Below are 25,178 nucleotides of genomic sequence, written 5' to 3'. Positions count from 1 at the left end.
TGCTTGATTCTACTCAAATTGGACTTAATAAGGCAACCAGTGAAGGCTGATTTTCAGGTCAATAGGCACTGATGTTAGCTTGATAATAAACAAGACTTTTAAGCCAAAAGCAAAGGTGATAGACATAGATTTCAAATAAACACTGAGAATAATCAGCTGATAGAAACAGTTATTAAATAATCACTAAAAATAAATAGTGTTTCTGGATCAAAGTCTTCTTTTGCTTTCTGCTGTTATGGTAGAATGGGTTTTATCTCAACCACCATAGTTCCATTTAATATTCACTTGAAGCTGAACATGTTTTGCCATTGTTGCACTGGAACATGCAGGGTTTTAAACATGAAAAGAATCATACATGGAAATTGATCATCTGTGTCATCATATCACACTATGAAGAGATCCAAGCAAAGCTGTTCTTTGCTTCCTCTTCTGCTACAGAGTTGTCAGTTCAAGTGACACCCTGTAATTGATAGATCTTTTCATCTTTGCTCAATAGATGGTGGCAAAAATGCAATGTAAAGCGTAAGAAAGTTAATTTTCACGGTTCAAGCCCTAAAGGTTTGTGTGTCATTAATATACTTTCAGAAATTGCTTCTTTCTGAGTATGATAAGGCCATGGAATTGAATATTCTTTGCCTTTGGTAAAGATTGTTTGTACTGCCCTCCCAGTTAAAGGATTATGAAGTGACTTCTGCAAAGTTAATGCTGTTTGAAAATTCTATGAATAAAATAATGATCACAATTCACCCAATTCAGTGAAGAAGCATGGTGATTCTAATTGATTTTTTTTCTATATCCAGTCTGAAAGGTGATATTTGAATACTGGATTAAAAAGCCACGCTGTCTGGACTCAGCATGCAGTTCTGTGTGCAGCACCCGTGCTCTGCCATTCCATCTACGTGTTAAGCAGATTTATGGAGTGTGGCAAGGCTCTCTGTGGCACTGTGTGTTTGGGGGTGGCAGCAGGTGGCTCTTGAAGGGCAAACCAGCAGCCACACCAGTGCAGTGGCGTTGGCAGAGGGGCACACACCAGTCCTGGTTTCGCTGTAGTTGGCACGGGTACGAAAGGTGATGGTGCAGCAGCAGCAGTGGCACCTGCCTGCACATGTCAGCTGAGTGTGCTCCCAAGAGCTCCACAGAGCTTGAACTCCACTGCTGGCACGAGCCTCACAGTGCCTTACTGCATCTCCACTGCTGCTCTGGAATTTGCCAGGTGAATTACTTCTGTTACAGAAGGGCCAGTGTGCTTTATAGTGTGCATTTCTGGTGTCTGGGCATTCCCAGATTTGTTGCCACTGTTAAATCCAAAGCAAAGAGTCTTTGGTAATTGCTGTTTACCCTTGCCAGTCTAGTATTTTAGCATGTGTTAGCTAAGACACTCTTAAAAAATCCCCACAAAACACAAAAATAGATTTTTTATAGGCTTTGTTGTTTTTTGCTGGGTGTTGGAACTGAGTGTGTAGAGCTCTGGCCTCTCTGGAAAACTAGGTTCTATTCTGTGTTGTTTGATCTGTCACGGGTAGTCTGCAGATGCTTTTGAAAGAACAGCAGCAGTGCTTAAAACTCCTGTAAAATATTTTATGCCAAATCAATTGGTTTTTCATCTGCTTCATTTTGCATTTTTTACTCTGAATAGCACTTGCTTTTTTAACGTCATTTGTAGTACATTCAGCTCAACCAGTCTTGGGTTTAGGATGTTTGCTTTTTTCCCCTGACTCCACTAAATTGACAGCTGTTCTCAAGCTGGCTGCATTTAGGTACTGGAGTGTGACTGAGCAATGCTGTAGTTTAAATCTCTGATCAGGGGAATTTGTCATTAAATAGATCTGGCCCAGGAACTGATTAAAGTATAACAATTAGTATTAATTTGCAAAATCATAATCTCTGTACAACTTGCTGCAGACCTTTGGGGACTAGACTACTCTTTGAAGGGTTTGTCAGAAAATGTGAATTTGGATACAGTTGGATACAGCTCCAAGGGCAGACAAAACCCATGGTGATACTGTGTTTACAGTGATTGTCAAGAAAGTAAACTGCACGCCTTTTGTTGTATATTCTTCCTTCCTTTGTTAAGTAGTAAAAGTAAAATTTTCTTTTCTCTTGTTGGTACAAGTGGGAATTTGGAGAGGTGGACAAGAGAGAAGGGGCAGGGTTGTCACACCAGGAATAATTCTAAAGCCAGTCTAAGTAATAGTGGGTATTACATATGTTGCACAGTGTGGCGGTTTTCAGAAGTATAGGAGGGCTCAATGTGTTAGCAGGACAGTTGTAGTATTCAATTCAACACTCAGTAATTCAGCTCTTATCAAAAGCTACCATATTTTAATTTGGGCTGAAAAGTTTTGTATCAGAGGCTGTTACTTCAATTTTATTTTTTTTAAAGCACTAACTACATTCCTCAAACTGTTTCTGAGAATTCAGCTAGCAAGAAAATATCTCTTTTCTGTAATAATGAATATTTTGCTAATCAGGCAAATCTTTTTAGTGCTCTTTGTAATTTAGAGGAGGAACCTGTATTTGGCTGGAGAAGACCTCCCAGATTGCCTTGCTTATGTGTGGCCCATAACTTGCAGAAGTTTTAACGAGAAGTGAGTGTGGGAGAAATAGAAGGTGGTGAGGGAAACCTGGGAAACCGTGAGCAGCCAAGAGGTGAGGTTAGATGAGACACTGGGTGTGGAGAACAGGAATGGTGAAACTGGGGTTGCACAGGTCCAGGTTGTGAACACCTGCTTGGTGAGGAAAAGATTGTGAGATAGACGAGGTGCAGTCCTGATTGTGGAGGAGCTGCACTGCAGGAAAGGGGACAAGGAAGCAAATGGCGAGAGTCTGGGGAAGAGTGTGACTAAACCATGAGTGAGAAGCTAATGTACCAGGCTTGAGTAGTGTTACTGGAGATATTGGATTACTTTGTGCTGACAAGACCATGGGAACCAAGAGCGGGATTTGCTGGGGTTACAAACAGAGAGTCCTGAACAGTGGAGTAGCACATTGCCAGGAAGTTTGGAGAATGAGAATTTTTTCTCAGGGTGGGCAGTAGCAGTTGCAGTGCAGGTGGCTGATTAGTCAAGATACTTCTTCAGAAGTCTGGTCTGGGTGCAGTGCCTGTCTGCCTCGTGGTGCAGAGTTCAGGCCTTCTGCTTGTTACTTGAGAAAGCTGCCATGCAAAGCAATTAAACAGCTTGTTACCTGGACAGTTATTTGCAAGAATGCCTCTTAAATATTTGATTGTGATCATAATGTAGAGCACTGCTTTGAAACTGCTTCCATGGCCATTGGTTCAGCTGAGGAGAGACATGGGAGGACTTGCTCTGATATCCCTGAAGGGTAGAATGAGGCACGTGGTGGGGAGGGTGGGCGGAGCCACTTGTGGGGCATAGTTTGTGTACCCTCTGTATAGGGCTTTCGTTGTTACCCTGTAACAAAGATCTGTGCCCATACTTTCCTTGTAGACTACTTGCTTTGGAGAGGTAGTGGGCTATAAATTGTCGAAGCCTGCCTCTCCAGGAAAGTGGGATGTTATGGTAAAATAGGAGTGTGACAGTACAGCCAGTGCAGGAGGCAGCACCATGGGACAGGGGCTTTTCCTAGGCAGTTCTGGTCCATCTCTTTCCAATGTGCTCTCTCCTGGAGCAAAGCATTCAACTGTCCATCCCTCTTCCAGGGATCCTGTTTTTGTTTTTTCCAAAATGTGTGTCTTGGAAACAGCCTGTGAATTGCATCCTGATGGAGCTCTATAGAATTTTGTAGGCTAGGGGCTGTAATACTCTTTTCCCTGAAGTGAACCAAACTGGAAAGCACGTGCTTCCACATATCTGGAGATTTTATCTTCATGCGATTGCAAGACTTTATCATAATGGGATTGGAAACCTTATTTTTGATATTTCTAAAATGTCTAGGGTATTATTTAATTATTTATTTTAAGGCTGGCTCCCTACTGATTAGATTACTGAAGAGCTGGAATACCCTCAGTAATAGGGAGTATTCTGGATACAGCTGGATATTCTAAATGTGAGCTGGCTCCTCCAAGAGCCCACTCAGGTATGGATGTGGTCGGTAGCTCACTGATTGTTGAAAGCTAAGTAGTTTTTCTGTTTGTATATCACTCCTGAGCTGGAATGGACTCTCAGAGCTGAACTTGAAATGCCTTGGATGGTGCTGTAGCTGCCAGACTTTATCCATCTACAGGTAAATGAGAGACCACACAATAGCTAGTTTTGCTACTTTTAGAGGTGATCTGATGCTGGCATTATTTGAAAAATGTATGGCTTGCTCCTGTGTGACTTCAACTGTATGATTATGCACCCTCCTTTGAAGTAAATTTTTCAACATTCTCATGGCATCACATATCCTGTAAACTAATCTGAGGTTGAGGAGCTGAATTCTGCTAAACAATTTGTATTTTATTCTTTTTATCAAAAAAATTCTGTGGAGTCCCTTCTTGAGGCTTTAATTTTTGCCAGTTATGAAGAGTGCGTGACTCACAGGGGAGTTACTTAATGCTGTGTTTGTGTGATTACATGTGACTTGTGAAATTTTAAACTTGCTTTGCCTGTCTACATGAAGTACTTCCCTATTCCTTCTCCTTTCATGGTTGTGTTGCCTTATTAAAGAAAGGAAAAGGCACTGATTTTATACCTGGCCACTGCTTATTAAATGAAAGACTGAAATGCTGCCATGCAGTCAAATGTCAAGATTACATCAGAGGCCATCTAAGAAGTGTTCAAATGAAAACAGAGATTTGTATTAAGCTTTTCAGTGTGTTGTAAAAAATGCAATAGATGCAGAACTTAGATATGATACAGACCTTGTATGGTCTTGGTAAATTAATTCTAATTGGATCTTCTCATCTTATTCCAAAGTCTCAACAGTTATATGAGTACCACTCATGTTTTCTGAAGTGTTTTGACATACTTAGCCAAAAGTGATAGTTTTTATTCTTCTTGTGGTTCATTGCTCTCCAAAATGGAGCTGTGTTTGTTACTAGGGTATTTTTGTCCAAAAATGGTGTGCCCCATTTCTGCAAGAATCAGGTCCTTCACACATATGCAGATATTTTGGACTGAAGGTCTGTGGTGATGAGTGAGGTACTGCTGTGCTCTCTGTCTTGCTTTTGGATAATTGTGGTGGAGCAGGTATTGGTAGCTGAGTGAGTGTCCTCACTCTGCCTCCATCCTTTGATTAGTGACTTCTTGGGACTCTTTTCAGTGTAACACTCAGGTATTCAGAGGGTGTCTGTTTGCGGCAAAATGGAATGACCAGGGGACACCCACTGTGCTTCAGATGTGGTCTTGCATAATACTTGTTGCAGAAAAAATCCACATCCTTCATTCCACCCAGAAGCTTTACAAAATAACATCTGTGCATGCAATCACCTGCTCTAATTTGCTTCTGCTGTTGCAATTGGTTACAGAGCACAAAGTCACAGTACAGACTCAGTGCAAAACAGAAATAATGGAGCCTTCTGTACTGAATGAAAGAGCTGAATTTGGTCTTTCAGGCTGTGCTTCTTTTTAATGTGTTCATACTGACTTAGATGATACACTGTTGAAAGTGGTATCTATTAAAGCTGGCTGTCATGTCTCTATGTCTTCCTTTTTTTATGTTTTTCCCAAACCTCATCTTTACTTACTAAATATGCAGCTCAGACTGAATTTTTTTAGGAAAGAGTTTGGTTATTTTCAAAAAGGAGGCTTGAAAAAGCACATTGTTTCGCCTGTGCAGACATCTTCCTTCCTTTCCCTGACCCACTTTCCTGTGCTTAGTCTGTGGTCTAGAAAGGTGGTGATGGCATGATGGCTAGGAGATTTTGTGTTAATGATGTACCTTCTTTCCGTGTTTAAAATCTCCTATAATTTAGTCTTTCCTTGGGGGATGGAGGAAAGGTCACGATTTTGCCCATGTTCAGTGAAGGCTTCTATTTGACATTCAGTTATTCTGAAAGAGTGACTCAGTGTTGAGCAGGAAGGTGGTTCAAGAAAGTGCATTTTGGCAGTACTGAAAAAAGTAGCTAGGTCTGAGAAGGTGCCTGAGCTGCGAGAAGCTCTCTGATCCTGTCATGTAACAGCATTTGTGGCTCCTGTGGAAGAAGAGTCAAATGTCAAGTGAAGGAGAAGTGGTGGGAGTCAAGGAGCCTGCTGTGGGCAGGGAGGTAAGAAGGGACTTCTTGTGGTACTGGGGAGAGAATGAGAGCCAGTGGGAGAAATGGGGAAAAGGTGAAAAGATGAGGTAGATAATCATGAGGTAACAAAAAGCAGCAGCAGAGGACATTCAGGAAGAAGTGGAGACTGGTAACTACTCAGATAGAAGAAACAGAGGAAGAAGGGAGAGAACTTTATCTGCAAGGAAGTGGTGTGCAGCAGGAAAGTAGGAACTGCCCAAATGAAAAACAAGATGAGGGGAAAGTTGGAAACTCAGCTTGAGTCACAGAGACCAAAGCAGATGAAGATCAGATTGTCTATGATACACTGAGGGTGAAACAGAGTGGTAAGTCAAGACAAGAGCTATGGGAATACTGACACTTGGTGGTAAAGAAATCAAAGTTTTAAGTTATAAATACTAAGAAATAACTGAAATCTGAGGAGATGAAGCTATGTGTGTGGTATGACAAAACAGAGGTGCCCAAAGACAGAGGTTGCCCTCCTGTCATGGTGGTTCTGCCACTTCTCTGTTTTTCGTTGCTAGTGCTTGTTGAGCTTTTCCACAAGCCAGCTCAGCAGCAGAAGCCTGTTGGAGCAGCTAGCAACTTGAATCATCTCAAAAAGAGCAAACTGCTGCAATTGGAGGCAGAGGAGAGTTAATGGGGGGAGTAGTGTGACCTTCCTCATGTGGCAGCAGTGAGTTATTGAATCTCCTGACACATGAGAGCTGCACAGGTGAAAAGAAGCAATTTGAGGGAAGGGACCTGCTGCAGAGGGGAGACAGTACTGAAGCAGTAACAGATTGGGAAGAAAAAGTCTGAGAGGGAGAAATTGGCAGAAGAGCAAGCCTGTTAGAAATATTCCTTCTCAAAATGCCTAGAAGGTCCATGATTTTTTCAGTCTTTTATTGCTGTCAGAAGAAAATGGTAAAAGCCAAAGGAAATGTAAAGATTTATATGGCAGTAGAACATTAACATCCATTAGTAAAGTGGAAGAGGTTTTTTCAGTAGGCTTAAAAGCTCTCTTCTGCTGATAGGTTTTGATATAATTTGAGCATCATAAAATTTTTCCCTTATTTAAAGGCCTAGGCAATGTTACATATAGGAAAGTAATGCTTTCTTGAAGCTGTAAAATAAAAAAATAAGAGACATAACTACAGTCTTAATTTGTTGCATTTGCAAATACACCCCATTGTCTTAATTTTTAACCAGTGCCTCTGCTTTAGCTAGAATAAGGAATGAACAGTATTAAATAAAGATTTCATTAATATTTTCTCATCATAATTCTGTGTCTTACTGTGCCCTATTCAAATTCTGATCTGAGTAACTGGTAGTTTCCATAAGCACTGTGAGTGATCTCCTGCAGGGAGATACTGTTGCATACATACTCTAAAATTTCACTCTGATCTGCATACAGAGAGCTGAAAGATGAGAATTTAAAAAAAAATTAAAATTCCAACCCCAAAAAAGTGAACAAATCGCCCTCCCTAAAACCCACTTAGCTAGACTCATCTATAATTATTAACTGGGCAGAATTAACATGGGCAGAATACAACACCATGACATATTTTTTCTGTATGCTACCACGCTGTAAAGAAAAGCCCTGGACTTGAGTGATACTGCTGAAGAGTGTTGTGGAATGTGTCCTTTGTGACCATTTAGACACAAGGGGCCAAATCCAGCCAAGTGGACTCCAGAGGTGCAGTGTCCCATGCAGCCTATCCATTCTGTGGAATTTCTGAAATTTATCTGTGCTAGGAAGAGATTTTACTTATGAGTTCTACTGCTGAGAATTTATGCATTGGTTTCCTTTAGCAATTTTTGTATAAGCTTTTATTTGGCCATAACTCCCAAGTGATATACCAGCGTCTGGGTGCAGATGACCTGATCCAGCCTCTTCAGAGGGGAAATTGTTGTATACCAGAAAAGCATAATCATTATTTTTTTACCTTCTTTAATTTGCAGCAGCATAATTAAAAGATGGATTCACTTCAGCTGTATTTGTTTTATTTCCCCTCTTATTGCAACAGGCTAGGCAAGTTCTTATTTGCATCTATAAAATATGCTTGGGAAAGAAGAAAATGATCTTTGCCTTAAGGGCAGTGCTCACAAACACTCTGAGCTTCCAGGCAAATCTATTTGATGTAAAAAAAATTTGAAGTTAGCAAACTAATTTGTAGTAAATACTACGAATCAGTATGCAAGCTGTCTATGAATTTTGTAAGAATTATTTCAACAGTTAAAATATTCAGATACTTAATATATATGTTTTATATATCATAGAGTAGAAATGGCTAAAATGGCAGATCTCATGTTAATATGGCTCAGGAGTTAATGAACAAATTCTGTAAACATTGAGCTGAAGGCCTGATGTGTTACTGTGTCTTGACAGAAGTTGGAACTCTCATTGTAGAAGGTATTGCTGGTTATGATTTCAGGGTAAAACTCTAAACCAGGTGTTCTGAAACCCATTGCTTAAAATCGTGTGGGTTATCTTTTTGTTTTCTTCTGATGCAGGTGTGATGGACAGGTAGCGGAAGGTTTCACTTTGCTATCTGGGTATCAGAATGACCGAGTGCTTCCTGCCTCCCACAAGCAGCCCCAGTGAACACCGTCGGGTAGAACACAGTGGGGGACTTGCTCGTACTCCCAGCTCTGAAGAGATCAGTCCTACAAAATTCCCCGGATTGTACCGCACCGGTGAGCCCTCACCACCTCACGACAGCTTACATGAGCCTCCAGATATAGTGTCTGATGATGAAAAGGAGCATGGGAAGAAGAAAGGAAAATTTAAGAAAAAAGAAAAAAGAAGTGAGTAGACAACTTCTCTTTTTAATTCAATGCTTTCAAGTTCTCTTTCTTTTTTTCTCTCTCAAAATTGCTAAGTATTCCCAGTGGGTTCTTTTAAATTTGTTTCAATGTAGAGGAAGTTAATTTAGTCTGCTACAAGCAGACTTTGTGCAGTGCCCGTTTCTCTTGCAAAAAACTCCACACCCTAATTTTCTTTTGTTGTGCGATTCAGGTGCCAAGCATGTGCCCAGAATTACTAATGGATGCATTTATCCAAAACTTTTCATGATGCATTGGTAAATTCTGGCATGGGGTGGTTCTTCACGTTCTAAGTGGAGGTTTTCAAATGTGTTTCCAAATACAGCAATTTTTAGTCATAGCTGAGGTGCCAGCTAGAATAAAACTGTATGTCTGATCTGAATTGTACACTTGTGAATTTGGAAGAAGCAGTTTCAAGAACTGTAGCCCTTTTCCCATGTGTCTCCCTTATTCAGTGTTTGCCTTATTCAGTGTGCCATCCCAAGTTTTCATGTGCGCACTGCACCATTATTCGAGCAGTCATAAAATCTCTGTTGTTTTTTTTCTCTAGCTTCTCAGTTTAGTCTGATCATGCAGTTTCCTCCCACAGTGCCAAAGTATTATTGCAGAGGTCAAAAATGTGGAAACCAACACTGAGATCTGAATTTTCCAGAACTCACTGAGCAAAGGTTAGAAGAAGGTAAAGCTTTGACTATAGAATCCTTTGTCAGTGTATCAGTATCCAGAGTGAAAATTTCTTAAATGCTTACCCCTCCTCCAAAACAACAGAACTATGACTTCCCACTTTTAGATTTGTGCAGAAAATTTTTGAAACGTGAAATAGTTTTTATTCCAGAAAGTTTTTCTACATATTCTGAAAGAACAAAGCACTTGGAAATACTAAGCTGATAATGAACACTCTCAATACCAGAGCAACCCTTCCTGTCCAAGTCTCTGAAACCTAAATATCACAGCCCAAGTGCTAGTACTTTGTAAGTAATATTTGTTTTAGCAAAATTTCAAAATGTCTATATCTCTGCTGCCAGTGTATTCTGCTACTTCTTACATGTGGAATTTGGAAGATCAGAAACAGTGAGACAGTATTCTGTTAGAATTAATATCATGACTATTTGTAATATGCATGCACATATTTAAACAATCACTCCTTAAGAATCATTCTGCTGTCACTGCACTGCTTTTAATCAAACCAGTTTCCTGGCATGCAGGAATTGTTTCTACCACAGTTAAGAAGGGCTATGGCTATTTTAACTAAAAACTGTGTGCCTAAAGAATACTGTAACTCAAAGATGCATCCTCAAGTTAAAACCAACAGTTGAAATTCCTACAGGTTTTTAGAAAAGGGATTCCTTAGTGATTTTCTGTATTGTAAACCATATTGACCTAATACAGATTACTGGATTAGCAGTGAAAATTTGGTATTGATTGGATAGGTCTAAATTCAGGCTATCAGTAGTTGCTTTTTTACTGTCCAGCTTTCTGTTAGAGCTCTGTATTGCACACCTCTAAGTCTGGAACTGGTAGATGCCAACATTTTTCATTGTGTGGATTTCTTTGTATGGAATTCAGGATGTCTCATGGTGATAGTGTAGCTGAAGGCTGTTGTTTAGGAGGAAAAATGCTACTTCAGCAAATCCACACAGGTCTGTGCACATTGGCACTGCAACTGTTTTTTTTCCACAAGAGATTGCAACACATTTTATAGCTGATTTTATAGCTGATGTAAAGCAATTTCTGTTACTTAAAAGAACCTTTAAAGGTATGAAAAAGTCCTCAAAGAACATAAAAATGCAAAATATTGGAGAAAAAAATCATCTTTTGCAGCACTAATGTAAGGGGCATTCAGCATTTCTTGGCCCTAATATGTGTCTGTCATATAACTGCCAGTCAGATAGAAGAGTAGATTACATACCAAGCTTTCAGTCCATCTCATACACTCCAAAAATAATCAATATTGTAAATATACCCTCAACAGACACTTTACCTGTCTAAATTACAAGTGTTCTGTACAGTTGCTTATCATGGTAGATTTTAAGAGTTTTCCTTCCAGATTTGGCCTTTGTTATTCCTCCCATCCTTTTGATTCTTCATTTTATTTCACCTTTTCAATTCTGTTGTATGTCTTCAGATTGTTTGCTTTAATTTTTTCTGGCTACCTGCTTTGGTTTTGAGTAGTGCACAACCTGCCATGATGATATTGTTTGGGGTATAAACAAATATAACTGAACATGTCAGTGAAAAAAAGACAAGTTAACATTACATTATGACAGAGTGAGTGTTTATTGAACTTGCAATATTAGTGAATTAATGACAAGGTCATTCTAACACTTGAAACTGTATCTAAGTTTAATCCCACAAAAATCTTGAGCTATTTTGATAATACTCTAAATGTAAACTTCAGAAGTGCTTGAAGAGCAGCAGGGAAGGGAAGGTTAAATACCCCAAAGTTACTCAGTTTGGTTTTTCAGGTAAGTCATTTCTGCAAGAGTAATGTACTCTTAGCTTCATTATTATCACCTATATCAAAAAGCATTTTTGTGTGCTAGCAAAATATCCTTTTCCATATCTTTGATAATAAATATAGTTATTTAATTATTTGATTTTTTTCATGTTAGTTTCAGTAACCTAAGAATACACAGTAATTATTCTGGGGGAAAAGTGCTAAAAGTGTTTTGAAAGTAATAGAAAATTCAATTGAATATTGTTTTTTGTGAGGAATATCGGCTACTGGAAAAATGTTTCAACCACTAATTTTTATTCTCCCCTCTTTTATGATAGACTGGGTGTTGGTTGGCTGTAGAGTGAGTTAGATTAGGAGACTTACTAGGGATTAAAAGGAATTTTCTTTTTACTAGCATAATTTCAAATCAGATCTGTTCCCTGACTCAAACAGAACTTGTCCTGTGACAGCAGGAGAGCAAAAATGGATCTGTGTTAAGCAGTAATGGATCATCTGAAACAGCAACTATTGTAATTGATTTTGAAAATGTTTAACCACCTGTCACTAATCACATGTTGATAAAGCCATAAAATATGCAGTTCCTTGCAGAAGAAAAATGTTATGGTAAAATACTTCTGAAGAAGCTCTTCTTCTCATTAGAATTTCTGTAGATAAAGAGTTTGTATGTAGTAGATCTTACTCTGCTTTTTCATTTTACTTCTGAGATTGATGCTGATGGGCAGAATGGGTTTAATATACAGCTAGGATTTTTTTTGTTTACAAGAATCTTGATTTTCTTTGTACCATTCTCAAGTAAATGGAGAATTGTTTGGATTGTACTAAACTACCACATGAAAGGTTAGTAGAATCATCGATATGAACTCTTCTGAAAATTTCAGGAAATGTTTTTGAAAGACAGATCCTTGATGTGTTGGACAGGGGGTGTCCTCTGTGTTCCTTTGGACTGTAGATGAGGACTGAAACCAAACCACTGCTATTGCAAACAAAACATTATTTTTACTGTCCGGTGTGTGGAGAAGCTCTGAATACAGTTTTCAGATCTACAGACTAAAAGATTATTAGAATTTTCTACACCTGATAAAGATTAGAGGCCCTTCATATCAGGGTTTATCTTTGTGTGTTGCTACATCCTGTTCTGCTGAGAAATCACTGTATATTTCTATGTACCACTGTGTGTTTATGTAGCAAAGCACCATTTGCAGATAGTTTAAAAGTCTGCCTTTCAATGCCAGTGATTATTTTAAATCAAAATAAAGTAAGACAAATTCCTTTCTTCAGCTTCATTTGCTCTGCTGGCATGCTGCTGCAGAGTAATCTGCATGCAGAATTTGTTTGGGAGTGCTGTGCTGACATCAGTGAGTCACGTGAATATTAAAGACAAACTGATCTAAATGAAAGTTGGATAGTGAGTGTTGGTAGTGTCTGTAAGGTGGAAGTTTCTGTTGATAATGAAAATGCATCTTGTGGGCAAGGAGAGGAAGTAGAAGACATCTGTTCAAGCTTGTTGAACATTTGTGTGTCTTAGTTTTACTTAGAAATGCTGTACAATCTAATGACAACCCCTCTGACAAACTGACATTAGCAACTCATGCTTGCACTGCACTTCAGTCATATTTGACCTACTAATTCTTTCATATGTAAAAGCCATCCATGTTTTCTTTCAATTAATTAATTACAGATGCTGCAGATTTCCCTGGGGAGCCAAATCAACTGTAGAGTTGTAAATTACTTTAAAAAACCCATCAGAGACCCGATGGACAAGATGTCTCTTGCAGTAGGTTTGATAAGTGGTAGTTCTGAATAATGCCACCCTTGGAGTTAACAGTAAATACTGCAGCATGACTTTAGTGCTTTGTTGTGAGAACACAGAAGTATTCCCAAGTATGCAGACTGATAGAGACACTGGACTTGCTGCATGACAAAGATTATAAGCCTGTAAACTAGATTTTTCCAGAGTAACACTGGAAAATAATAATAATAATATAATAATGATGATGATGATGATGATGATGATAGGGTTTTTTATAATTTTCAGTAAGATAAGGGAACTTCAAGCATTACATTACATGAAATGTAACTTGAAGCATTACATTTAAAATAACTGCAATGAAGGCATGCTTATGGAAGGAAGGTCTAACAAAAGGAACTGGCAGATTATGCTGTGTCATTATGCTGGTGAAATTGGAGTATTTATTACATTAGTACTGTTCTCATATAGATGGAGGAAGATGTCAGTGGCATAGAGTGATGGGAAAAATGGGGGCTATTAGTACTGGAAGTCTTCAGGAAACAGTGGACAGAAATACCAGTTTATTATACCCTGGGTAATAGTCTTTTCATATTTAAAATTACCTGATTTTTCAAGCACTTTTGGTAATTTTTCTTCTGTATAAATTTAAGTTGTTTATATTTCAATATATTGTATCACTGGTGAAAGGGGTACAGCAATTTTATAACCAAAAGTATAGTAAAAAAAAATCAGGCTGTTCTTGAAAGACATGCAAATCCTCTCTTGGGATATTCTGTGTGAATCTGTATTAGTTTATGTTTCTAAACTTTGTTGACTTATGTTACTGAGACAAATTTTAAAAGGCTGGGTTTGTATTTAACTTGCTCCTTCATGTCTTCTCATGAATTCAAGAAATACCAGTTTCAGTAATGTTCTCTTGCCGGTGTTACATTACCACAGGCCTAGGAAGGCACTGGGGCTTGTGTTACAGAGTGCAATGTTGGGACATGTGAGCGGTGCTCTGTTGGTGGCACCGACCTCCCAGCCTGTGTTCCAGTGCTGACACTTCCTGGTGTGCATGTGGGAGCCCCACGCTGTGTGGCTGGGAGCTGTCACAGCTACCCAGGAGGAAACACTGATGGCAGATTGTTCCAGGCTCTCTCTGGGGAACATCTGGCTCTCTGTTTGGAAATTACATCTCTGAAGTTCATCTTGAACCTTGGTGCCAACTCCATCTCATTCTCATAAAACATACTGAGGATGGGTGCTACTGCTTTGTTCTGTAGCTGGTGGATCTGCAGTTGCTTCTGTACCAGAGTGAGATTTGAATCCTTGCCCATTTCTGGGTTTAGTTTACAAAAACCAGTAAGTGACATAGCCAGTAAGCAGGGAGGAGAAGTCCTGGCTGCTGGTTGGCCTTCAGTTAATGTTTGCATTTTTATGTTAAAATCCACTTGGACAGGAACAGTTCTAGAGTCTTTTTCAGTCTTCTAGGAAAGTGTGTGTTTGGTAGTCCTAGGGAAGAGTATCAGCTGCAAAGACTGAGCTGATTCAACAATTGCAATTATCTTGTAGTAGTTCCGTGCTTTAATACATTTATTATATTTGTTTGACTATTACAAGCTATCTTCTACAGAGCAATCAAGGAGGCTCCAAAATAGAGACAGTTCTTTTATATGCTGAAAAATGCCGAGAGACTCTGCAGTCTGGTATAGTTCAGAATTGGAAGGAGGACAGACTAAATGCCCCCTGGTTCTTCTGCAGATATTCCACTTGGAAAAAATTATAGCCTATTGTCTCGTGTGATATGCTCGGATATTATCAAGAGGGTAATTTTCCTCTGCACAAAACTATTCAGGCAGCAGGAGCACTTGGCTGTCCGTGCTGCCTCACTCAAGCAGAGGATCTGCCTGTAGGCAGTAGAAGAGCCTCAAAGGGCTCCTAATGGGGGCTTGCTGCCCACTGCCTTGGGGGACCTGGCTGGAGCACATGGCGTGTCCAATGTACTTTTGTTGACCAGGTTTCAGGCTTACTTTTCTTATATGGGGTACTGGGTGTGTAAAATTAGAATTAGTGGACTTGAAAGTTGTGTTGGATTGCATGTTGCTGGGTTTGTTTGTGGATTGGTTTTTTTTGTTGGTGTGTTTGTTGGGGTTTTTTTGTAATCCACCTTTAAAGACTTCTGTGTTCTTGCCTGAAGGTGAGGCAGGGCCAGCTGCAGAGGCGTAGCGACTTAAAAGCACCTGGTGCATGTTTTAGACAGCACTTGGACGTTTGCTGCTGGAGTGGTGTGCTCAGCCCAGGGACTTGTTTGAATCTCTCCCATGTGCTTTTTAAGGCAAATCTGTACTTTCATGGGCAGGTATTGTTCTAGAGTTACTGAAATTGTGTTATTCATCTGGTGAAAAGTAAGTGCTAGTGCTTTTTTGGTATATGTTTGGGGTGGAGTTTTTTGTATTTTGTTTGAGGCTGAAACTTTATTAACTTCATACTTGTCTTTAAATTAATAATATTCTAGAAAAGGATTGGGGCTTTAAGTCACTGGAGTTTAGTTTGTTGTTAATTGAAATTTGTTAGACTTCTGTGTACGCAGCAGATGATCCTTAACAGCAACTCTTATACTGTTGATTGCAGGAACATAGAGAAGTTGCCAGACAGTTGTTTTTATTTTGCATTTCCTTGACTATTAGATGGGAATCTAGCCCATAAGATGGACATAGCCATTATGAGTAAGTATATAAACTATTCATTGTTTAGATCGTTCAGGAGCTCTGTGGCTTATCTTTGATGTAATTATACAACTTGATTTAATCCTTATCCACTCAAGTGTGTCACTAAAGAAAACCTTCTGAGGAGTCAGACAGGCACTGTTTTTTAATTCATGTTGTTTCTTCCCTCTCCTCCTTACATGCAACTTCTTGTTGTTGCTGTCTGGAAAGTAAACAGACTCACAGCTGTCCCCTTCCCTTCTCCTGCTTTGTCCAACAGCGGAAGGCTACGCTGCATTTCAAGAGGACAGTTCCGGAGATGAAGCTGAAAGTCCTTCCAAGTTGAAGCGCTCCAAGGGAATACATGTCTTCAAGAAACCCAGCTTTTCCAAAAAGAAGGAGAAGGATTTTAAAATAAAAGAGAAACCCAAAGATGAAAAACACAAGGAAGAAAAACACAAGGAAGACAAACACAAAGAGAAAAAGTCAAAAGACTTAACTGCAGCAGATGTTGTAAAACAGTGGAAAGAGAAGAAGAAAAAGAAAAAGCCAATTCAGGAGACAGAGATACCTCAAGTGGATGTTCCAAGTCACAGACCCGTGTTTGGCATTCCTTTGTCTGATGCAGTAGACAGGACCATGATGTACGATGGCATCCGCCTGCCAGCAGTTTTCCGTGAATGTATAGATTACGTAGAGAAGTATGGCATGAAATGTGAAGGCATCTACAGAGTTTCAGGTACTCTGAGCACACTGATATGCAGGTTCCTAAGGTCTTTACTTCCAAATTTCTTATTATTTTATCACTTCCAACATCTAGGTACACTGTTTATAGTTCCATTAATTATCCAGAAGGTAATTAGGTAGCCAAAGTTAAGCAAACTTGTAGGTCTGAAGCACCAGAAAAAATTGGTAATTTGGTGTACTACTCAATGGCAGTAAAAAACAACTATTTTGGCCTTTTGTCATGGGATGGTAGCGATTAATAAAATGTGTTAGTGTGGCCAACTTGTATTCTTTCTTCTGCTTTAGAAATACAATGGTAGCTGATTGCAAAAGCAAAGATGAGCTATAACCATTTCATTGCTTGTGCTTCCCACTAAGTTGCTTTTTCCATTTAGTCCCATTGTATATTTATTTCTTGAAAACTTCTTTTCTCTGAGCAAATTTGTTAATAAGCAGAAAATGCAAGTTTCACTAAGGTTAGCAGCTAATTAACTGCGGTAGTTGTGTAACACCAGCTTACATAAGTGAAACCTCAGTTTAAGTCATGTTAGACAAAACAGTCCCTTTATTTGTGAGCTGCACCAGAAATGCAGCTCCTGTAAGTACTTCTGTGGGTACATTGAAGGGGACAAGAGCAAGCAAGGAAAGGAATTTCAGGAAAAGCATTTTGAATCAAGTTACCCATCACTGTAAACCAGTAATGAAATTATTTTAAAGGCTTCATTGGCTGTCTTCTTGCTGTTCATCTGCATGGTGTTTGGTAAGCATGCAGAAATACTGCAGCACCTTAAGCAGTTGCTTAGTCCTGCCTAATGACACATTTTGGTTGCTTGGTTTTTTACACACAATGTGTTGGGAGTTTTCACAGGTGTGTTTTCCTTAATTTCTGCTGTGTCCTTTGTACGTGTTCTCCAGTGCAACAGCTCCCTCTTGTGCATGTAGGGTTGTTTAAATTGAGAGCTCAGAGGGAGCATTGCCATGCCTTAGTGGCCTGCAGCTGTTGTGGTGGCTCATTTTGGCCGTGAAACTGAGCGTGTTTTCCTGGCATTTTCCAGGGCTGAGTGTGCCCAGTTGTGCTCATTGAGTATGAGCCAAGCCAGGGCTGTGCACCAAGTTGGTGTAATCCGAGTGGGTGTTGGAGCTGCAAGAATGAAATTTCCCCAAGCTTAGGAAGATTGGAATGTCACTGAGTTTATACAAACACGTTGTAGAAAATCTTGGCTGGGTTGAATAATAGTGAACACACTTTTAATCATGTGGTGCCTCAAATCAAGGATCCTGTGTGAGATTCCTCTGCTGAGGAGGGCCAGCTGGAAATCTGGAAACTAAAAAGTGTGGGGTTTGTTTTGACAAAGGAAAGCTGTTATAGGTAGAGCTTGTTGCACAGCATCTGAACTAAAAACATATTTCCTGCCTGGGTTAGGGATGGGTAATTGAACAGCCAGAAAGAAGCTTAATGCAAATACACAACTGATCTCGAGTTTCCCAGCTTCTCCTCACCCTATTTTATGTTCCTTGATGAAAGAGAATGCTGGCACCAGCTCTGATTCAAAGCTCTGTCAGCGCTTTGGTTTTGCTTCATAGGAGTAGTCAGTGCTTTTAGAACCAGTGACCATGTAATTTTGAGTCACGATTTTCACTTTGTTACATGTGGATAACTTTTAAAAGGTGCTTCTCAATTATCTGAAATTGTAAGGAGAGGTGAAATAAAGGCATGTCCAAAAAGAAAAGTTTAAATATAACTGTTAGATATTTACAGTCAATTTTTCTCTTAATTCTTGATCTAACTATTTTAAGGAATAAAATCAAAAGTTGACGAGCTGAAAGCAGCCTATGATCGCGAGGAATCTCCAAACCTGGAGGAATATGAGCCCAACACAGTTGCCAGCTTGCTCAAACAGTACCTACGGGAACTGCCCGAAAATCTGCTTACCAAAGAGCTCATGCCCCGCTTTGAAGATGCTTGTGGAAAGAGCACAGAAGCTGAGAAAGTTCAGGAGTGCCAGAAGCTGCTCAAAGAGCTGCCAGAGTGTAACCATCTCCTGATTTCTTGGCTGATTGTGCATATGGACCATGTTATTGCAAAGGAACTGGAAACAAAAATGAACATCCAGAATATTTCTATAGTGCTCAGCCCTACTGTCCAGGTACGTGCTCCACACTGCAAGGCTTAGAGCAGAACTGCAGCCCAAGAAAGATTTCTTTGTAGGAATTCTTTTGCAGGTGGGAATTGGGTATTGTCTGATACAGTTTAGCTAACTTACAGCTCTTCTTTATGCCTCAGGAACCCAAAATACTGGGAAAGAGGGAACAAAAGATTTTCTGCATGTGGGCTTGCATACTGTGGGTCTCATATTTGGGTTATTATCAGAGTACTACAAAGACTTCTGTCTTTCAATTCTGTCATGAGAAGTCATTTAATGTTGATTTTGCTCAATAATTCATACAGCTACACAATTTCTGTGAGGTTTTGATTCAGTGATAGTTTAGTTAAGATATTGTTGCTTAATTTTAATATCAAGCTAATGAACCCTGTCCTGCATGTAGATCTTCCTGGTGCAGTAGTGACTTAGGCAAAATGGCTTTGTTGTCTGCAGCCAAATGGCTGGGGAATAACAACTGACTTGGTTTTCCAGTAAGATTTTGTGGTTTCTGGATTGCTTGATTCCTTAATAGACATCTTGGAAATATTTAATTAAATACAGCTCAGAATTAGTCCCTGTGCATGATGAAAACGTGGCATTACTGGGTGTGGATCTTCTAGAGCAAACCCCACAAGTTAGAAAAACCTGACTTTATAATTCGAGTCCAGGTGGAGGCCCAGTAGCAGAAGGGCCAGCTGTTATTCCTGGCTTTTTTGCTATGCCAGACACCTCTCTAGCTAGGAAAATAAGTAACAATTAGGGTAAAACAATGCAGGCCCAATCATGTTTTGTTGGTAACTAGATCTTAGCAATTGAAGTGCAGGTAATGACACAACTCTAATATTTGTTTTAGGATAATTTTTTAAATGTCAGTGGAAGATAAAGTATCAAAATAAATATACTTGCTTCTGTCTCAGGTTAAAACAAGGAATATAGTGAAAGATACTTTCATACTACTTTTTTCTACTATATTAAGTCATCTGAGAGAGAAGCTGTAGAGAATACTTAAAGTTTGGGGGAAGAGAGAGAAGGTGTAGCCAGCCATCAGGTATAACACAGTAGGGTTGATGTTCCCTCTTACTATCTGTCTTTACGTGAATACAAAGAGATTTAATGCATTTCTACGTGTATCAGTGAGAGAAATAATTCTGGTAGGTTAAGAGATGTGAAGATGCTGAGTTTAGTATGAAAATGTCTCAGATGTACAGGTAGGAGAAACAGTGAAGTGATCCCTTGAGGCCAACACTGCATTGTTGAAAGTAAAGATACTTTTCAATCCAGATTTTAATCTCAAAACAGACTGACATGACTGTGGCTCACAGAAAGATTTACTAAAGGCTGCTGTTTCTGGAGGACACTGTGCTTTGCAGACAAAGATGATGTGAATAAATCATCTTAACCAATATTCTCCTGTCCTTTTCAGATCAGCAACCGTGTTCTGTATGTTTTTTTTACACATGTTCAAGAGTTCTTTGGAAATGTGACCCTCAAGCAGGTGACAAAACCTCTTCGCTGGTCAAATATGGCAACAATGCCAGCACTTCCAGAAACACAAGAGAGCATCAAAGAAGAAATCAGGCGACAGGTTGGCAATTACTTGAATGTTTTTCTGTTTATCTTTGCCCTGGCTTTTATACATTCAGCAGAAAATTCTCCTAAGTTTGTAACGTGTGCTTTAAGTCCATCACAATTATCCTATCGGTGAGACCACTGGGAAGAGCTTGATGATTTCCTTTCCTTTTTCATGTGTGGGAAGTTGTTATGGTCTTGTGATGCTCATAGCTGTGTCGTCCATGGACATCCATAGCTTTGCTATGTGGTCAATACTTTGGTTGTGGGAGGAGGGTCAGGAGAGCCCATTAGGGAGGGTGGTTTCTTTATACTGCTCTTCAGCTGGCTCTGGATCCATGCTGGGTGTGTGTTAACACTTGTTCATGGACATGTCAAGGTTTGAAACCAGAACTCCCAGCCCACTGCCACAAAAGCAAGAAAGATCTTACTTCTCAATCTGCTCTGCTACAATTTATTTAAAGACAATTTCTTTGGCAATCTTTCTAGGAGTTCCTTCTGAACTGTTTACACAGAGACTTGCAGGCAGGGATAAAAGACTTATCCAAAGAAGAGAGACTCTGGGAGGTGCAGAGAATCTTAACAGCTCTTAAAAGGAAACTAAGAGAAGCTAAGAGACAGGTGGGTAACTTTCCTGTTTATTGGCCAGACACCTAAATCATGGATCCTAATCCATAACAGTGCAGAGGCACCTAGTCAGATCAAAACACCTTTCAGTCTTCTTTGCTGCAGATTTTCTCATTTTAACTTTACATGCCTGATGAGCAATTGTGTTTTCTGCTTAGCTGGCTCTCCTAGGGACAGGGAGATCTTCACAGCTGTTCACAAAAAATGTGTGTGTGATGAAAACCTTAATGTTTGCTAGGGCACATGCTCATTGCATTGAGTCCTAGAGTACCAAGAGGAATTACTGGAAGACTTGAGGTTAACAAATCTGAGAAGTATTTTTTAAACGATTTTATGTCCCACAGATGGGACAGACCATACTCAAAATTTGGAAGACAACTGTGATGGTGGTTCTAAATTTGGAAAATAATGCATTCAAAAAAATATTTTTTAGAGTAAATACACTGACCAGGGAAGCTGTCATTTTAAATGTTGTTTTCTTTCTCTGGCAGGAGTGTGAAACAAAGATTGCACAAGAAATTGCTAGCCTTTCAAAGGAGGATGTCTCCAAAGAAGAAATGAATGAGAATGAAGAAGTTATAAATATTCTGCTTGCACAGGTAGCTGGCAGGCACTTACCTGTTTGCCTGGTAATGGTATTTTGTATTTCAGATCTATTAAACACTCCTTTGTGCCTTCTGATGCAGAGGGGACATTGGGGACAGGCTCAGAGGGGTCTCTGTGTCCATTAAAACCACAAGGCTTTGTTTTAATGGTCAGTGAAGCAGGGAAGGAATGCTGACTACAAGAGTGAGCCCAGAGCTGAGGAGACTCTTGTTAACAGCAGAAAGGAGACACTGTGAAAGAAAAAAAGTGGCTTTTGTTGTTCATGTACTTAGAAAGCACTACTTCCCAATGTAGTCAGGTTCAGTACTGTTAACGGCTTTCCTGCTGATCAAAGGAAATAAGGCAACTATTTTGGCTTTTTTGCCTTCTGTTGCTTCCCCCAGTAGCTTTGAAAATGAATATAAGGAGGAAAGTACAGAGGGGAGAAGATCAAAGACATGTAATTCAGTTTTTCTAGTTATTTTACTGGTTGGCCAGAGCTTTCCCCTGTGATTTAAGGACAGGCAGCCAAACATGCCAGGATTTGGTGTGTCATCTCCACAATTATTCAGTATGGCGATTATCTTGAGGATTTAGAACAGACATTGCTGGATTTGAACTTTTTATTTGCTTTGAGGTTTCGATGGATCAAAGTTCAAAGCAGACATGCTAACCACTGCCACTGGAAGTATTTCAGAGAAGAGCACCATCTCATACTTATTGTACGTTCCTGTAGGAAATAAAGTCCAGGCTCTAAGTGAACTAACTGATCATTGCAGGAGAACGAGATTTTAACAGAACAAGAAGAGCTGCTGGCCATGGAGCAGTTTCTGCGGAGACAGATCGCCTCCGAGAAGGAAGAAATAGATCGGCTCCGAGCAGAAATAGCTGAAATACAAAGGTAAAGGGGACAGCTCACAGCAGAGCCCAGCCAGGACAGCATGCTGGGATTAAAAGTACATAAATGCTTTGCTGAAAGAATACTACAAACCACACTTAAAAGTGAACATCACAGTTGAAAGCCACTCGTTTTTATTGAAGTCTTGACAAATGTGAATCTTGAAGGATATTTTCTATTGTTTTAACAATGGAATTATGATCTAAAGGAAACTTGACCCTGTGCACTAAAAAAATCCCCCTATGAAATCACTGCTTTATTAAATTAAGCTTTGAAAGGGAAGTCTGATTTTGCTCTTTAAACCACTGGCAGATGATTGAGGGGATGAAAGTTAAGTCTCTTATGTTGCCACAGTTCTGGCAGACTCAAGGAAGTGTTTAAAGTGGAATTTGCCCTTGCTCTTTCAGTCGCCAGCAGCACGGCCGCAGTGAAACCGAGGAATACTCTTCCGAGAGTGAAAGTGAGAGTGAAGATGAGGAAGAGCTGCAGGTCATCCTGGAGGATCTGCAGAGACAGAACGAGGAACTGGAGGTAGGATTTGGTTCTTAGCATTCACTGGTTCTCTCCTGTGGTGCTTATGTGATTGCACAGGTGTGAACTGGTTGTGTGCATCAGTTTTGCCCAGCATTTAAATCACTGCTGTGCGTGAGTCCCTGTTGCTGCCTGGGCCAGCAGTGCTAAACACCCCTGAGCTACAGCACTGCTGTGTCAGAGGAACATATTGTCATTCCCTGACATTTGTTCCCTTTCCTTAAAAGATCAAGAACAATCACCTGAACCAAGCGATTCACGAGGAGCGCGAGGCCATCATCGAGCTGCGGGTGCAGCTCCGCCTGCTGCAGCGCGCAAAATCCGAGCAGCAGGGCCAGGAGGAAGAGGAGCCGGAAAAGCGTGGGGGCATTTCCCAGCAGCAGAGAGACACTGTCCTGGAGACAAAAGCAGCCAAAGAGCAGCCAAAAGCAAGCAAGGAGCAGCAAGTCAAGCCATCCCCAAGTAAAGACAGGAAAGAAACTCCCATTTGATCCGGCTCCTTGGCTATGCACAAAATCAACCGAACTGTGCAAATTACTGTAATTTGAGTCAAACTGCACAAATTATTGGTGGCTGTGTACATTCTGTAAAGAAACTTTTCTTTTAAGCCCTGGAGACTTTTGTCTCTAATACTTGTGGCTTCTACTCATCAGACTCAGGTGAGTTTGGAGAGGCCAGAAGAGTTTTCCAGTTAGTATCAGATTATTTCAAGACTGGTTTCCTTCAGGTGATTCAAAATAATTCAGTAACAGTTTTATTTCAAACCAAAATCATTATTTACATTCACTGGAGCAGAATTGGAAGATCTCCTTTTCAGTAAAACAAAACCCACCTACACTTACTAATGATTTGCCTTGTGGATCTGTTCATCTTCATTCACCATTATCTCTGCTTATTAACCTAGTCACTTCTTGCTTGTGCCTTTGATACCTTTCTGATGCAGATTATATACAAGGGAGCTTTAAATTTATTCTGGGTTGGCTGAAACGGTGGGAGACTGTGGGGTATCATGTTTACCTAACATGCCCTTAAGCTTCATTTCTGTTCTGAGATGTACTGAATAAGTGTAAAAACTTGAGAGATGTTATTTATGTCCCTGAATAATGGAAATGTCCATGTCCTGTAGCGGTGTAGGTAACTCACTGACTCATCATTAACCACGCCCATCACTCCTGTTTGAGGGGCGTGGTTAATGATGCGTGGTTACCTGTTCACACTGCTGCCGTGTAGCCAAGCGCTTTGTCTTCATCCATTTTAAATGTTTCCATCTCTTGGAAAAAGCCACTGCTTGTAGGCAGGGATGGGAGTGGTCATGTCTTTAGGACGAATCTGCCTGACCAAGCAATACAGCATTGCCCCTGCACAAATGCCAGGCACTTGGGATTCCAAAGGAGCCTGCAGAGCCACGCCAACGAGAGGCACCGGGGGTTCAGCAATAGCCTCCTCTTGTTGGTGTTTAACAAACCAACCACCACTACCAGGGACTTGGTTTGGGTTTAGCTGTTTTTAATGCTTCTGCCCTTCAAAATCCTCCACCCACACTGGCATTTAAGGGCCCTTTAATGTTTCGGATATGCTCATTGGACTCAGCCCTCAATCCATAGTATAGACAGAAACTCCACAGAGTGCATATAGGCTATCTTATTTTTTAATCTGGATATTTATTTTCAGCACCTGTTGGATGTGGTTGTATTCTTTATCTATTGCACTGTTGTGAATCGTTGGCCATGATTTGATTTTTGTACAAATAATGCTTTGATATGTTATAGAAAAAACAGCATAGTATTTTTTTAAAATTTGGAAAAAAGTTTATAAACACAGAAAATGTGATCAGATTACAAATGTAAACTAAAGCATTCTCCCTTGCCTTCGTTACATACATTTTATATTTGCTGGCAATATTTAAACTTTTTGTTTGTTTGTTTAATTCACACTAATTCCTATTGAATTGTCATGGATTTTTCTAATGTTCTTCAGACAAATCTCTTAATATTGGTTAACTTTTATTTTGTTAGGATTGTATTTATCAAGCAAATAAATTCAACAGCCATTTGAAAGTAGTTTCTCCTTCATCTACTTCATAATTCAGATCAGAGTTACTCTTTTCAGGTGGGTGCCTGCAGCTGAGAAGTTTCTATGAAAAATTACTCAGAGTAAGGTCTGAAACAGGTGGAGCTGCTGCCCCTGCAGCAGCACAGCTCCTGTAAGCAGAAACTTGGTAGCAAACCACCTGAGAGA

The 25,178-nt window shown here is 39.9% G+C and overlaps 1 protein-coding gene across 2 annotated transcripts in view; it reads left to right on the top strand.

Annotated features, from left to right (window-relative positions):
• Positions 1 to 24,998, top strand: part of RALBP1 (ralA binding protein 1) — a 32,856-nt gene extending 7,858 nt beyond the window's left edge. The window contains exons 1-10 of one of the 2 annotated variants that reach the window (XM_030970888.1): positions 4,167 to 4,185; positions 8,654 to 8,947; positions 16,141 to 16,599; positions 18,384 to 18,733; positions 20,154 to 20,315; positions 20,789 to 20,920; positions 21,418 to 21,525; positions 22,291 to 22,412; positions 22,817 to 22,940; positions 23,168 to 24,998. In XM_030970888.1, the coding sequence (XP_030826748.1) occupies positions 8,704 to 8,947; positions 16,141 to 16,599; positions 18,384 to 18,733; positions 20,154 to 20,315; positions 20,789 to 20,920; positions 21,418 to 21,525; positions 22,291 to 22,412; positions 22,817 to 22,940; positions 23,168 to 23,431 (1,965 nt within the window). In that variant the 5' untranslated portion in view covers positions 4,167 to 4,185; positions 8,654 to 8,703 and the 3' untranslated portion in view covers positions 23,432 to 24,998. Of the gene's footprint in view, positions 1 to 4,166; positions 4,186 to 8,653; positions 8,948 to 16,140; positions 16,600 to 18,383; positions 18,734 to 20,153; positions 20,316 to 20,788; positions 20,921 to 21,417; positions 21,526 to 22,290; positions 22,413 to 22,816; positions 22,941 to 23,167 lie in introns of those variants that run through there. The other variant, XM_030970882.1, reaches the window with a different exon arrangement.
• The last annotated feature ends 180 nt before the right edge of the window (positions 24,999 to 25,178 follow it).

This window comes from Camarhynchus parvulus, chromosome 2 (genome assembly GCF_901933205.1).
Source record: "Camarhynchus parvulus chromosome 2, STF_HiC, whole genome shotgun sequence".
Taxonomy (NCBI): Eukaryota; Metazoa; Chordata; class Aves; order Passeriformes; family Thraupidae; genus Camarhynchus; species Camarhynchus parvulus.
Note: the sequence above shows the minus strand (reverse complement) of the source record. Positions and strands in the feature narration are given on the sequence as shown.